Here is a 16,193-nt window from a genome sequence, read left to right as displayed (position 1 = left end):
CAGCCATCCAATCATGGGAAAGGTTGTATACTGAAACTGCCAAGTTTCACACTTTCTCTCGCTAATTCCCCCCCACCTCCCAAAACTCTCCATCTCCCATTGTGCAATTCGGCTTCCACACACAACAGCCAAGCAGGAACTCTTCTTCTGTGAACCTGGACAGTGAATGTTGACCGGCCATTCAACGATGGGGTGCATTGTGGCCAAGTAAAATCTTGCCCCGTCACCAGAGATCCTCATACACAGTGGTAATATATTTGTAATCGGGGGCAGAAACCTTAGCTGATTTTTTCCAAATTTTTTAAATAGATAAAAGCAGAAGGATCTGGGATAACTTGAGAGAACATGCAAGAATCTGAGGAAACAAACAAATCAAAGGACTGCACATGAAGATGCAAGGACAAGCTGATGGGGCCTGTTTGTGTTGGTGAGCTGCATCGTGCAGTGTTAGAAGCTAAAGCCATTCCTGGGTAGAATGAAAGAAGAAAAAAAAAAGAGAAAGAAATGACCTCAGGACGTGCCAAAGCACTTTACAGCCAAGAAGTACTTTTGAAGTGTAGTCCCTGTTGTAATGCAGAAATACGGCAGCACAGCAAGGTACCACAACAGCAATGTGATGACGAATAGATAATCTGTTTCAGTGATGTTGGTTGAGGGATAAATATTGGCCGGGACACCGGGGCTTGTAAATATTCTCATGGGATCTTTTACGTACACCCAAGGGGGTGGACTGGGCCTCGGTTTAACGTCAGACTAATTGAACAAATACTTTGGTTCTGTCTTCACGAAGGAACACACAAATCACCGTCCGAATGTACTAGGCGACAGTGGGTCTAGTGAGAAGGAGGAACTGAAGGATATCCTTATTAGGCGAGAAATTGTGTTAGGGAAATTGATGGGATTGAAGGCCGATAAGTCCCCGTGGCCTGATGGTCTGCATCCCAGAGTACTTAAGGAAATGGCCCTAGAAATAGTGGATGCATTGGTGATAATTTTCCAACAGTCTATTAACTCTGGATCAGTTCCTTTGGACTGGAGGTTTGCTAATCTAACACCACTTTTTAAAAAAAGGAAGGAGAGAGAAAACAAGGAATTATAGACCAGTTAACCTGACATCAGTAGTGGGGAAAAGGTTGGAATCAATTAAGGATGAAATAGCAGCGCATTTGGAAAGCAGTGACAGAATCGGTCCAAGTCAGCATGGATTTATGAAAGGGAAATCATGCTTGACAAATCTTATGGAATTTTTCTGAGGATGTAACTAGTAGAGTGGACAAGGGAGAACCAGTGGATGTGGTGTATTTGGACTTTCAAAAGACTTTTGACAAGGTCCCGCACAAGAGATTGTTGTGCAAAATCAAAGCACATGGTATTGGGGGTAATGTACTTACGTGGATAGAGAACTGGTTGGCAGTCAGGAAGCAGAGAGTCGGGGTAAACAGGTCCTTTTCAGAATGGCAGGCAGTGACGAGTGGAGTGCCGCAGGGCTCAGTGCTGGGACCCCAGCTATTTACAATATACATCAATGATTTAGATGAAGGAATTGAGTGTAATATCTCCAAGTTTGCAGACGACACTAAACTGGGTGGCGGTGATAGCTGTAAGGAGGATGCTAAGAGGCTGCAGGGTGGCTTGGACAGGTTAGGCGAGTGGGTAAATGCATGGCAGATGCAGTATAATGTGGATAAATGTGAGGTTATCCATTTTGGGGGCAAAAACACAAAGGCAGAATATTATCTGAATGCTGGCAGATTAGGAAAAGGGGAGGTGCAACGAGACCTAGGTGTCATGGTTAATCAGTCATTGAAGTTTGGCATGTAGGTACAGCAGGCGGTGAAGGCGGCAAATGGTATGTTGGCCTTCATAGCTAGGGGATTTGAGTATTAGGAGCAGAAAAGTCTTACTGCAGTTTTACAGGGCCTTAGTGAGGCCTCACCTGGAATATTGTGTTCAGTTTTGGTCTCCTAGTCTGAGGAAGGACATTCTTGCTATTGAGGGAGTGCAGCGAAGGTTCACCAGACTGATTCCAGGGATGGCTGGACTGTCATATGAGGAGGGACTGGATCAACTGGGCCTTTATTCACTGGAGTTTAGAAGGATGAGAGGGGATCTCAGAGAAACATAAGATTCTGACGGGACTGGACAAGTTAGATGCAGGAAGAATGTTCCCGATGTTGGGGAAGTCCAGAACCAGGGGACATAGTCTTAGGATAAGGGGTAGGCCATTTAGGACTGAGATGAGGAGAAACTTCTTCACTCAGAGTTGTTAATCTGTGGAATTCCCTGCTGCAGAGAGTTGTTGATGCCAGTTCATTGGATATATTCAAGAGGGAGTTAGATACGGCCCTTACAGCTAAGGGGATCAAGGGGTATGGAGAAAGCAGGAAAGGGGTACTGAGGGAATGATCAGCCATGATATTATTGAATGGTGGTGCAGGCTCGAAGGGCCAAATGGCCTACTCCTGCACCTATTTTCTATGTTTCTATGTCTCATCCGAAAGACGGCACCTCCGACAGTGCAGCACTCCCTCAGTACTGCACTGGAGTGTCAGCCTGGATGGTGTGCTCAAGTCTCTGGAGTGAGATTTGAATCCACAAGCTTCTGATTCACAGGCGAGAGTGCTACCCATTGAGCCACAGTTAACACCTACATCCTAGAAAGGGGGAGGGGGAAAAGGAGGAGGAGGGGAAGGTGCCGCTTACAAGTGAGAAAAAGGGAACGATTTCAACTCTGACTGTGCTAACACCACGTTCCAAATGACTTTGCACAAGAATATCAACAGGAGATAACCTGCCCATCCTTTCAACCATGTGCGAAGAGGAATACGAGGGAGAAGTTGCACCATGAATAATGTCAGTGCGGTTCAAAAGCTGACTGCTTGAGACACCCTGCTTACTTCACCAATTCCTCGCCTTCCACTTCACTTTGCCCCTTCCCATTCCATTGGTCCTTCTGCCCAACATTAGTTGTTCCCAGGCCGACAAAAAAAAGCAGCTTTATGAGCACATGAAAAGAAAGACTTGCATTTATATAGCGGCTTTCACGACCACCGGACATCTCAAAGCGCTTTACAGCCAATCAAGTACTTTTGGGGTGTAGTCACTGTTGTAATGTAGGAAACGCGACAGCCAATTTGCACACAGCAAGCTCCCACAAACAGCAATGTGATGACGACCAGATAATCTGTCTTTGTTGTGTTGATTGAGGGATAAATATTGACCAGGACACCGTGGATAACTCCCCTGCTCTTCTTCAAAATAATGCCATGGGATCTTTTCTGTCCACCCAAGGGGGCAGACGGGGCCTCGGGTCAACGTCTCATCTGAAAGATGGCACCTCTGACAGTGCAGCATTCCCTCAGCACTGGAGTGTCAGGTTTATGTGCTCAAGTTCCTGGAGTGGGACTTGAACCCACAACCTTCTGACTCAGAGGTGAGTGTGCTACCCACTGAGCTTTTATTAAACAGTACGAGCAAGCTGGAAGTCCACGTGTGGAGCACAAGATGATTCTTCACCTGCACCGGGCCCTGGCACACAGCATCTCAATCTGTGCCAGTGCCATCTCTAAATCTCATTTCATGTTCAACAGTGTTGGAGTAATAGAGAAGGGATAATTTAAGATCCTATATTGTTCTTCAATCAGTCTTTCATCCAAACCGGAGCAGAGAAGTTTGTGTTGTACTGAAGACTGCAATGTAGAATTGAAAAAAATATTCCACTAATTACAGAACCCATTCATCTTCCATCTAGCGACTCAGGTGAACATTCCTACATCTGAGCGAAGATTTTGATAAGCTCCCGATAGCTTACTGTGTAAAATCACCACCCATTGTGGCACTGAGCACAGACCCGAAGGACCCCATGTTGAAATCCTGTGTTAGCTGATCTCAGTCTGTGTGACAGTAAAAGACTTGCATTTCTATCGCAACTTTCATGACTGCCGGACATCTCAAAGTGCCTTACAGCCAATCAAGTACTTTTTTTTTGGAGTGTAGTCACTGTTGTAATGTGGGAAACGCGGCAGCCAACTTGTGTACAGCAAGCTCCCACAAATAGAAATGTGATAATGACCAGATAAATTGTTTTTTTTGTTATGTTGATTGAAGGATAAATATTGACCAGGACACCGGGGATAATTCCCCTGCTCTTCTTTGAAATACTGCCATGGGATCTTTTACGTCCACCTGAGAGAGCAGACGGGACCTCGGTTCAACGTTCCATCCGAAAGCTGGCACCTCGGGCAGTGTAGCATTCCCTCAGCACTGCACTGGAGTGTCAGCCGAGATTTGTGGGCAAATCCCTGGAGTGGGTCTTGAACCCACAACCTTCTGACTCAAGCGAATGTGCTACCCACTGAGCCACAGCTGACACTAGGTTATACTATAGCCCTCGTTTTTACAGGGGGGGCAACAACTCGTACCACAAGTGGGCACCACTCCTGATGACTATCCTGTGGCCCTTGCCAGATTGGTCATCTACAAGGACAACACTGGGCCCTGCTGCTATGCCTGGCAGAGTCAAATAGTCTACCAAAATACAGAGACTACATTCACACATGACCAATAGCTACTTAATGACATCCAGAAGCTGCACCCCTGCAAGAATTCGCACATTCACATGGAGGAAAAAAAAATCAAGGGACAGTAGTGGAGAAAGGAAGATTATTTATTTATCTTTTTAAAAACACCGGCTAAAGCAACTCAATCCCAAATTATCCCACAAAATGTCCCAATATGTGGAGAATGCCTCAAATCACTTACACTTAGGTTTCTTCTTTATTCCTATAAAAAAAATGCTCCAGATAGCCGACCCAATGTTAACCCTGTCGCATTATATGGTGCGGTGCAGAAGTGCCAGAGCAGAACTTAAAGGATTACATTAAATCCCCCAACTTTCCTACTCTATTGGCATATAGCATCTTAAACAAACACATTCTCAAAGGAACTACTTCAAAAGAGACTTAACACCTAAATTATGTTAAACACAAGGCTAGGTCCTGAAAATATCATGCCCCGCCACCCCCCCCACACCACCAAGTGAGAGTGAGGATGGGCAGGGAAAGGGAAGAAAGATAGCCACTTTTGGAAAAAGATGTACGCACGCGCGCTCACAGATGTGTGTACTCCTTTTACTAATGGAGTGAGTGCACAGCTGCTTAGACAAGCCAAGAATCTGGAGCTGTGCCATGAAATTTTGATAGCACATTCTGGACATGTCAAAATTGTCCCAGTAATGAAACCACCTGAATGTTTCACAGCCAACTGAAGAGATGACCCCCACAGTGCTGGCAAGTTAAGCCTTTTGCTAAATTAAGTTTGATCATGGTTTAGATGGCATTTCGAAGATGGCACATTAAAGGTTAATATTTTGTCTTTTACTCCTGTGCAGCGTGCAGCTGGGAGTTCCGAAGTTCAGGTGATAAGCCAGGTGTGCTGATGATCAGGGCTTGGACCTGGGAGGTTTGCTGTCAGCTGCCACTAATCCTCACTGAGCAGAACCTCAGCCACTAAGGCAGGTGTTGACCCGTGCACTGTGGCCACAATACAGCAGAGGAATCAAACATCACATGAAGGGTAGAAAGTGAAAAACTTTGAATGGAGAATGAGAGCAGCAACGTAATTCAATCACCTTCCGCCCCACTGACACCCCCCGGCCCCCCCGCAGTTAAGGCTTTTGGGCACAGATTCAAATCAATAATTTTGAACTGGTGCCAATTTTATTTTAATCTTTAAATTTTTTTTTTTAAATCACTTCAGTGGACTAGCTGAGCTTGTAAACAGGAATTTCTAGTTTGGATTCAGAAATTGCATTCGGCGCAGGGCTTTATTAACTCATGAACTCCCTGGTTATTTAATATTCTGTATCGAGCCCTCCCTGGTTACACAGTATTGCATCATCATAGGCAATCCTGCAAAATCGAGGAAGACTTGCTTCCACTCTAAAAGTGAGTTCTCAGGTGGCTTTACAGTCCAATACGGGAATTGCAGTCTCTGTCACAGGTGGGACAGACAGTGGTTGAAGGAAAGGTGGGTGGAGAGTCTGGTTTGCCGCACGCTCCTTCCGTTGCCTGCGCTTGTTTTCTGCATGCTCTTGGCAACGAGACTCAAGGTGCTCAGCGCCCTCCCGGATGCTCTTCCTCCACTTTGGGTGGTCTTGGGCCAGGGACTCCCAGATGCCGGTGGGGCTATTGCACTTTCAGGGAGACTTTGAGGGCATCCTTGAAACGTTTTCTCTGCCCACCTGGGGTTCGCTTGCAGTGTTCGAGTTCCGAGTAGAGCGCTTGCTTAGAAAGTCTCGTGTCAGACATGTGGACGATGTGGCCCACCCAAGGGAGCTGGTCGAGTGTGGTTAGTGCTTCATTGCTGGGGACGTTAGCCTGAGCGAGAACATTGACGTTGGCGCGTCTGTCCTCCCAGGGGATTTGCAGCATCTTGGAGGCTGCACAGTATTTACAGCAAAGCAACAAACCATTCAGCCCAAGTCTATATTGGTGTTTATGCTCCATACATGCTTCCTCGCACGGTTTACTTCATCTAATTGTATCAACATATCCTTCTATTCCTTTCTCCCTCACATATATTCAAAAAGGAGTTAGATGTAGTCCTTACTACTAGGGGGATCAAGGGGTATGGCAAGAAAGCAGGAATGGAGTACTGAAGTTGCATGTTCAGCCATGAACTCATTGAATGGTGGTGCAGACTAGAAGGGCCGAATGGCATACTCCTGCACCTATTTTCTATGTTTCTATGTTTAACTAGCTTCCCCTTCAATGCATCTATGCTATTTGCCTCAACCACTCCATGTGGCAGCGAGTTCCATATTCTCATCACTCAATGGGCCTCTCCTGAATTCCCTACTGGATGTATTAGTGGCAGGTTAGGATAAGCACCATCTCAACAGATCATGGTTGACCTGCAACAGCCAATCCTCCAAGCTATGAAGACCGCAGTGCCTGTGGAGACACGGCCTTAAAATCCTCACCGCATTTTGATGTGAACACGCGTTACATCTTTCGGATGAGGCATTGAACCGAGGTCCCGTCTGCTCTCAGGTGGATGCAAAAGAACCCATGCCACTATTTTGAAGAAAAGCAGGGGAGTTACTCCTCCAGTGTCCGGGCCAATATTCATCCCTCAATCAACATCACTAAAACAGATGATCTGGTCATCACCATGCTGCAGTTTGTGGGAGCTTGCTGTGTGCAAATTGGCTGCTGCGTTTACTACATTATAAACAGTGACGGCACTTCAAAAAGTACGCAATTGGTAGTAAAGCGCTTTGGAAGGTCCGGAGGCCATGAAAGGTGCTATATAAATGCAAGACTTCCTTTTCTTTTTACAAATACAATAGGGACAATGAGGATTACCAAGACGAGTGTTTAAAAATGGTCTTCCCTCCTGCTCGCTCTCCTCCTCCTCCTCCTCCCCACTAAAATGACTGGGTTAATGGCTACTTTTCCATGCTAATGCCCAAGTCATTTTATATCCTTAGAGAGAAACTAGCTGGTTAACTTACTACAACATTAACTCTAATCTTTTTATCCACCAGAGGTTGCAATGAGAAGAATGTTTTCAAATAATGTACTTTTCTGAGCACATTTGAGCAGAAATATTCTCCAAGTGAATATTGGGAAGACCAAAGCCATTGTTTTCAGTCCCCACCACACTCATTTCCCTAGATACTGACTCCATCACTCTCCCCAAATACTGTCGGAGGCTGAACCAGACTATTCTCAACCTTGGTGTCATATTTGACCCTGAAATGAGCTTTCGACCACATATCCGCAGCATAACTAAGTCTGTCCATTTCCACCTCCGTAACATCGTCCGTCTCCGCCCTTGCCTCAGCTCATCCTCTTCCATGCCCTTCTTACCTCTAGACTTGACTATCCCAACTCATTCCTGGCTGGCCCACATTCTACCCTATGTAAACTAGAGTTGATCCAAAACTCGGCAGCCTAACTCGCACCAAGTCCCGCTCACCGACCTACATTGGCTTCTAGTTAAGCAACGCCTTGATTTTAAAATTCTTATCCATCCATGGCCTCGCCCCTCACTATCTCTAATCTCTTCCAGTCCCACAACCCATACCCATCCCCCCCGCACACCCGCAAAGAGATGCCTGCGCTCCTCTAATTCTGCCCTCCTGAGCATCCCCGATTGTAATCCCTCAACCATTGGTGGCCTTGCCTTCTGTTACCTAGGCCCTAAACTCGAACTCCCTGCCTAAACCTATCTGCCTCTTTCCTCCTTCAAGACACTCCTTAAAACATAATATAACAGCAGCAGGAGTAGGCCATACGGCTCCTCGAGCCTACTCCGCCATTTAAACGATCATAGACTCAGGTCCACTTCCCTGCCAGCTCCCCATAACCCCTTATTGTTTAAGAAACTTTCTATTTCTGTCTTAAATTTATTCAATGTCTCAGCTTCCACAGCTCTCGGAGGCAGCGAATTCCACAGATTTACAACCCTCAGATGAAATTTCTCCTCATCTCAGTTTTAAATGGGCGGCCCCTTATTCTAAGATTATGCCCTCTAGTTCTAGTCTCCGCTATCAGTGGAAACATCATCTCTGCATCCCCCTCATAATCTTATACGTTTCGATAAGATCACCTCTCATTTTCTGAATGCCAATGAGTAGAGACCCAACCTACTCATTCTCATTGGCATTAAACCTTTCCTCATAAGTCAAACCCCTCATCCCTGGGATCAACCTAGTGAACCTTCTCTGAACTGCCTCCAAAGCAAGTATATCCTTTCGTAAATATGGAAACCAAAACTGCACACAGTATTCCAGGTGTGGCCTCACCAATACCCTGTATAGCTTTTGCAAGACTTCCCTGCTTTTATACTCCATCCCCTTTGCAATAAAGGCCAAGATTCCATTGGCCTTTATCACTTGCTGTACCTGCATACTATCCTTTTGTGTTTCATGCACATGTACCCCCAGGTCCCACTGTACTGCAGTACTTTGCAATCTTTCTCCATTTAAATAATAACTTGCTCTTTGATTTTTTTCTGCCAAAGTGCATGACCTCACAATTTCCAACATTATACTCCATCCGCCAAATTTTTGCACACTCACTTAGCCTGTCTATGTCCTGTTGCAGATTTTGTGTGTCCTCCTCACACATTGCTTTTCCTCCCATCTGTGTGTCGTCAGAAAACTTGGCTACGTTACACTTGGTCCCGTCTTTCAAGTTGTTTACAGATTGTAAATAGTTGGGGTCCCAGCTATTTGGCCAAACATACCTCTTTCACCAAGTTTTTGGTCACCTATGCTAATTTCTATTCATGCGGCTCGGTGTCAAATTTTTTATCACATAATACACCTGTGAAGCGCCTTGGGATATTTCACGACATTAAAAAAGGTGCTATATAAATATAAATTGTTGTTGTTGACAAAGTGTTTAATAACATTAAGATTTACTCCCTTGTTCTAGACTCGCCCACCAGAGGAAACAGTTTCCCTCTAACATATTAAATCCTTTAATCATCTTAAACTGATTTACTTATCCAGATTACAGCCCAGTGGTATTCACTGGAAAGCAAATCCTGATATGTGAGTCACGGGTCCTTTCTTGATCAATATTGGTCAAGACTGCTAAATCGGTAGGAATCAAGACAAATGAACACTTGGCGGTAGAAAGTTGATCAGTTGGATAACAGCAAGATCTTTCCTTCCACAGGGTCATATTTTTGCTTAAAAGATGGTGGATGAAAACCAGGTCGGAAATGTGGGATTTAATAGCAGTTTCTGCAAACGTGTATGTTGCCATCCCGGGCACCGGTTCGCAGTAAAGAATGAGGGTTCATCGACATTCATCGACAAGAGGAGATCCAAAATGATCTGTTTCAGAAAATGTTTTTGAGCAGGGAAAGAGGAAGGATGACAAGAACAGAGCGATCAGTTCATTTCACTTCAACGGCACCTCCCACTAATCTATCAGAGCCACACTGACAGGGGCCAGAGAAGAAGACAGCAGCTCAAATCACAACCCTCCACCCAACAAGAGACCCCACAGCAGCAAGTAGGGCAATCACAGAGGAACGTACTGAAGAAAAGCAAGATGCTTGGGGGGGGGGGGGGGGGGGGGGGAAAACTGGAGAAATATTTTACATCTTGCCCGTCAATGAACCCCCCGCCCTGCCCTCTCCAGGATATACACATATTTTATTATTAGGAGTGTGTTAAACATTTACATCACGATTCATTGATCGTCACAGCATCGTTACTCTGTCCGGCTACTCACCCATCTGTTCCACAAGATCCACAGGAAAAACTCTCGAAGCAAAAGCTCGGCGGAAGATATCGGAAAATTCCTTGTCCAGGCCGCCGATTCCCATTTTCTCAAAGTTCCAGTCTGGGTTAATGATGGATTGCCTTCCCTGCTTGGTTTTAGATTTGCCTTCAAAACGAGAGAGAGAGAGCAGAAAAAGCCATGACATACTGGAACAGCACAAACCTGTTGCCACCCAGTGGTTGTGTACGGGACTGATGCAACAATTAGTAATGCACAGTATATCAGTCATTATGTTCACCCATCTCGATGTGTCTACCTGTTTGTGATTAAAAAAAATTCAAAAACATTAAAATATTTGATGATCAGTTAATAAAAATATTAATGCACAAACATACAGGGTATCAGTGGGCTTTCATTGCATTTAGGTATAAGATTTGATTCCTATAAAATTAGCATTCCAAACAAAACTAGTTACCGGACCAGTAATCTAGAAGCCTGGACCAGTAATGCAGAGACCATGAGCTCAAATCGCACCATTAAAAAGCTGCCATCAGTAAAAGTGACCATGAAGCTGCTGGACTGTCGTTAGAAACCCAACGGGTTCACACATGTCCTGAGGGAAGGAAACCTGGCGCTATGCACGTGACTCCAACCCCACACCAACATGGTTCACTCTTAACTGCCCTCTAAAGTGGTCCAGCAAGCCCCCCAGTTACCACCTTCCCACAGCAACTAGGGATGGCAATAAATGCCAGCAAGGCCACACCCAGAGAATGACTTTTTAAGATATATTAAAAAAACTATAAATATATGTAATAAATTTCAGCATTAGTTGCATCAATGATCTTGGACATCCATTTCTTTCATTTTGTACAAACAAAGACCGTCAATAATAAAATCAGTAAATCATTTGAATTTTTTCTATTTTCATAGGGTTATCAAAGCATACAGCACAGGCGGCCATTTGGCCGACCAAGCGAGTGCCAGCTCATGGAAAGAGCGACCAATTAGTCCCACTCGTCTGCTCTTTCCCCACCCACCTGCAAATTTGTTTCCTTTAAATATATACCCAATTCCCTTTTACAAGTAACGATTGAATCTGCTTCAACCACCCTTACAGGCAGTGCATTCCAGATCACAACTCACTGCGTTAAATTCCCATCTCCCCTCTGGATCCATTACCGATTGTCTTAAATCTTTTTTCCAACCCTCCTACTAGTGGAAACAGTTTCTCTGTATTTATTCCATCAAAAGCTCTTCTAATTCCATTGGTTAAAAACAAGGAAGCTGAAGTAAGCTCCACCAGTAGTTCAGCTGGGAACGTCACCATGTAACTGAGCCAGACAGATTGGAATGACTCAAGTTTCGATCCAGGGTCGGTGCTAAATTAGTTCCTCTCAACCACAGCAGCAGCTGAGATGCTGCAGCAGGCCCCGGCACCCCTGGGCTAGGGAAGGGACAAAACCAGTCAGGTTTGCCGTTCCTGATCACTATCCGGTGACTCCAACTGAAAAGTGAATGCATTGGAATACTGCGTACAATTTTGGTCTCCTTATTTAAGGAGGGATATACTTGCATTGGAGGCAGTTCAGGGAAGACTCACGAGGTTGATTTCTGAGATGAAGGTTTTGTCACATGAAGAAAGGTTGAGCCTATACTCATTGCATAATGAGAGGTGACCTTATTGAAACATATAAGATTCTGAGGGGGCGTGATAGGCTAGATGCAGGGAGGATGTTTCCCCTCGTTTGGGGTGGGGGGGGGGGGGGGGAATAGTTTCAGAATAAGGGGTCGCCAATTTAAAATGGAGATGAGGAGGAATTTCCTCGGAGGGTCAAAAGTCTGTGGAATTCTCTGCCCTATAGAGCTGTGGAGGCTGGGTCATTGAATATATTTAAGGTGGCGATAGACAGATTCTTGAGCGCTAAAAGTGTCAAGGGTTATGGAGAGTGGGCAGGGAAGTGGAGTTGAGGCCAAGATCAGATCAGCCATGATCTTATTGAATGGCGGAGCAGGCTCGAGAGGCCGAATGGCGTACTCCTGCTCCTATTTCTTGTGTTCTTATGGATCTCTCATGAGGACAGGATCAGACTTGGGTGCAATATTCTCCATGATCAAAGCAACTACCAACGCTCAAAGATCTAGACTGACACGAGCAACCACTTGGGCACCCTTGGGACAGTATTCCTGCTGGACTCTACGTCTTTGGTAATGAAGGGGAGGGAAGTCTGGGAGCAATTCTGGGATAATTGTTTAAAGCTCAAAAAAATCTGACGCCTGAAATGCAACCACATACAAACAGTTAGCACAGGTGGACATGAAGGCCAAGACTACGATTTGATAAAGGGACATAATCTATGCCAAAATTGAATTACTTCAAGGTTGCACGTATGCCAGAAACTCCAAGACAAAGCATTGGATTTGTGAGGTCTGAACACTGCACTAACCCTAAATATTACTTTAAACTCGTGCATCAGAGCTCCTGTGTACACGACACGACAAGACTCCACAGAGTAGCAACAATTATCCAGTCTAAGCCTTCATTAACTGTTCCACAGATCTGCCACTCTTGCAAGTTGAATTCTGTACAACCAGCCACATATCTGGTAGCCGCATCGCGATGCGACTGAATGCAGAGCAGCTGCAGCAACACACCTGGTACGTACAGGGAGAGAGAGAGAGATCACTCCAATCACAGTTATTACACACGTGAAAAATTACATTTCACACTAGAGTGCAAAAACAAGCATGATTTACCAACAGCTGTTGCATAAATAGGCTTACTCAAGAAAAAAAGTGGGCGAGAGTTCAACCTGCCCCAACAAGCCGTCGCTGCTGTATGCCGATCTTTCTATCCATTGACCCTTTCACAAGCCATGTTCAACAGTCTTGTGCATTGCACAGTGAACACTGCTCGCTGAAACAAAGTTCGGTGACCTTTGTGCACTGTTCTCCCCAATCAGTCTCCGAACTTCATTACTCTAATTGTAGCTTCATTTCCAAAGGTGGACCAGTGCACTGCACTGCACCTCTGATTTTCACAAATGGTCATTGGTTGAAGTGTGGAACATAAGAAAAGCTGTAGGCCATTCAACCCCTCTAGCCTGTTCTGCCATTCAATTTAGCCATCCCGGTTCCAGATCTCTTAATACCCTTACCTAACAAAAATCTATCAAACTCAGTTTTGAAATTTTCAATTGACCCCCAGCCTCGACTTTTTAGCGGGAGAGAGTAGCGCATGGTACACATGAGCCCTAAGCCACGCGAGATGTGATGTAACAGCATCTCGTGCAAGGCGAAGGAGACACAGAATCCAACACTAGTTCACAGGACCCACCAACTCAGCCTGCATTACAGAGATCGAGCTCTTTATGAAGTGTGCGCAGTTGACCACGTCTGCTGTTGAAGCATTCGAATTAATAACTAACTAACTGTGCAAGTCTGGGCATTACAGCACATTACATTTCGGGTAGCTGTAGCCACTGGAGGTACTTCCACCATTGAAACACATCACAAATTTGGGCGAAACATGGCCAAAGAGGAACCATTTTGCAAGTCCACCATGTACAATAATGAGGTTTCAATCTACTCCATGTGTGCAGGCCAGGTCCCAATTACCAGTTTTGCAGAGAGCGCTGTGGGTTGGTCCCGTCTCAAGGCAATGAGTACACAGACTGGATCCCAGGGAGCAGAAGGAAACTGAGGACACCCAATCCTCGAGAAGCAACCAAACCATGCAACTTATCCTACTCAAATATGACGTGGCCACAAGATACATGCCCTCCATTGAGGGGAAGGCAGCCTTTTAGAAGTGCACGTTTTCCAAAATGCTAATTCCTTCTTGCTCCATTTGTTTCACCTGTAAATCCCACAGTCCGTGAGGCGTGGATTTCTCCCAGTGTCAACGTTGTTGTATAAGTTGCAAATCCAGCAATGGCTGGACAGAGAACATTTCTCCCCACCCACCCCAAGCCACAAGGACCATCGAATGCAACCAGGAGAAACTGGTGCAGCAAGAATTAAGAAACTGGCATTGATTGGTAGCACCGGGTCCAAGTTGGAGCAGCATCAGGGAAGAACAACGAGTTTCTGCCGATGACAGAAAGAAGGAACAAAAAAAATGAGCCAGCAAGAAAGCAGCAGCAGGAGCAGGAGCCCTTTCCAGGATATTGGTGCTATATTGTGCAGTTTGACAACATTTAATCCTTCAAGTTAATAAACTTAGTTGGTCAGCATTTCAAACACACCCCAAAGTGGTTGCAGTGCTAGTTTCTCCCCTCCCCCTCCCCACCCGACCCCCTCATTCCCCCCACCCTTGATTTAGATTTACTGTCAAAGTTGATATTGTACAAGTAAGCCGGGAGCAAATGGTGGCTTTAAAAAAAAAAAATACAATTGGCTCTGGCAAAACAGAATCAGAATCAGAAATACTCACCGATGAGTGAAAGAGACGAGCTATCGGACTTTTCAAATATAACTTGGGAATTGGCGACAGCCAGGCCAAGATCGATCTGGGTTAACAACAACACAAGTCAGTTACACAGCAGTATGATCTCAGGGCTATATTGTAACAGTAATGCAGTCTAGGGATGTCACCCTTTGCAAGCTGGTTCCCTGTCATATGGATGTATTTGGGTATGTTGCCCCAGTCTTTAAACTTTTGTCTTAATGCTTTGTCTGCCTTACCCAACACCTGTAGCTGGGAGCGAGCGCTCCACTCTCACATCTTGCACACCCCTTGTAGACATGCTTCAGTAGACAGCAAACACAGAGGTTACTCAGGCATGACTCTTCCCTACACAATTTCCTCCCAAGGCCAAGAAAGGCTACAGCTCAACCATTCAGTGGGTCAACTTGGTAAGAGTGCTGCGAGATCAACCTTCCCAACCTGCACCTCTCTATTTCGGCATTTTACAATGCAGGAAAAGAATGTGGGGAATTAAGCAGCTAACGGGAGGAGGCGGCTCCATGAACATACCAATCCCCAACAATGGTGGAGTCCAGCCTGCAAGTGCAAAAGACAAGCCTGAAGCGCTCGCAATCAATTGCAGCCATAAGTCCCAAGTGAATTATCATTTTTAGCCCCCTCCCGAGGCCCCCACCATCACTGAAGCCAGTCTTCAGCCAATCACTCCACGATTTCAAGAAATGGCCGAGCACACTGTACGCAGCCAAGGCTGCAGGTCCCAACAGTATCCTGTAGTGCTGAAGACCTGTGCTCTAGATTAATCTAACAGTCCTTCAGAACTGCACAGCAGTGGCAGCCTAGTTTTAATTTGGGACTCAGACCCACAACCTTGTGACCCAGAGGTGAGAGCACTGTCAAGCCAACGCCGCTACCAACTAAACCATGCCGATGTCGTGACTGATCGCAATCGCTTATGAATTATTGGTGTAGTCATCCACCTGGATAAATGTTGTATCCAACACATGTCCTTCACTTATATCACTGCCTTCAGAATAGAGCTAAAATCAGTTGTTTAAAGCCAACAGAGTTCATCTGATAAAACAAAGCAAATGCATCAAACCCTACTAAAGCAGCGACAGATTCTTTACAGGTGCCTGAGAGAAAGAGATCGGATACCAATTAGAACTCACTCATTTGTTTGAGAACAGAATCCTGTTTATTGAACCAAACGTGAAAGACTGCCAGTGTTTGAAATCTGAAACCAAAACAGAAAATGCTGGCAACACACAGCATCTGTAGACAGATGTCAATGTGCAGTCGGCAGTCAAATACAGGCAAAGTGTTGTCCAAGTGTCCACAGCCGGAACGTTAAGTGATCGGTTCCCTCCACAGACGGAGGACCTGGCGAGCATTTGCAGAATTTTCTATTTTTAATCACAAAGCTGGTTTTCACTTTGGCCCGAAAATTGTGGTCGGCGGCTTCCTGCAGGCGGACGCCTCCGACCAAAAATGTTTTGACGAAAATACCTGGTGGTCCC

General features: G+C 45.4%; 1 protein-coding gene across 2 annotated transcripts in view; it reads right to left on the bottom strand.

Annotated features, from left to right (window-relative positions):
* Positions 1-16,193, bottom strand: part of LOC139233982 (vesicle-fusing ATPase) — a 322,181-nt gene that overhangs the window by 200,444 nt on the left and 105,544 nt on the right. For both annotated transcript variants that reach the window (XM_070864726.1, XM_070864727.1), the window contains exons 7-8: positions 14,683-14,758; positions 10,257-10,412 (exon numbers count right to left, since the gene is read on the bottom strand). In XM_070864726.1, the coding sequence (XP_070720827.1) occupies positions 10,257-10,412; positions 14,683-14,758 (232 nt within the window). The remainder of the gene's footprint in view (positions 1-10,256; positions 10,413-14,682; positions 14,759-16,193) is intronic.

Source organism: Pristiophorus japonicus, chromosome 21 (assembly GCF_044704955.1).
Source record: "Pristiophorus japonicus isolate sPriJap1 chromosome 21, sPriJap1.hap1, whole genome shotgun sequence".
Lineage (NCBI taxonomy): Eukaryota > Metazoa > Chordata > Chondrichthyes > Pristiophoridae > Pristiophorus > Pristiophorus japonicus.
Note: the sequence above shows the minus strand (reverse complement) of the source record. Positions and strands in the feature narration are given on the sequence as shown.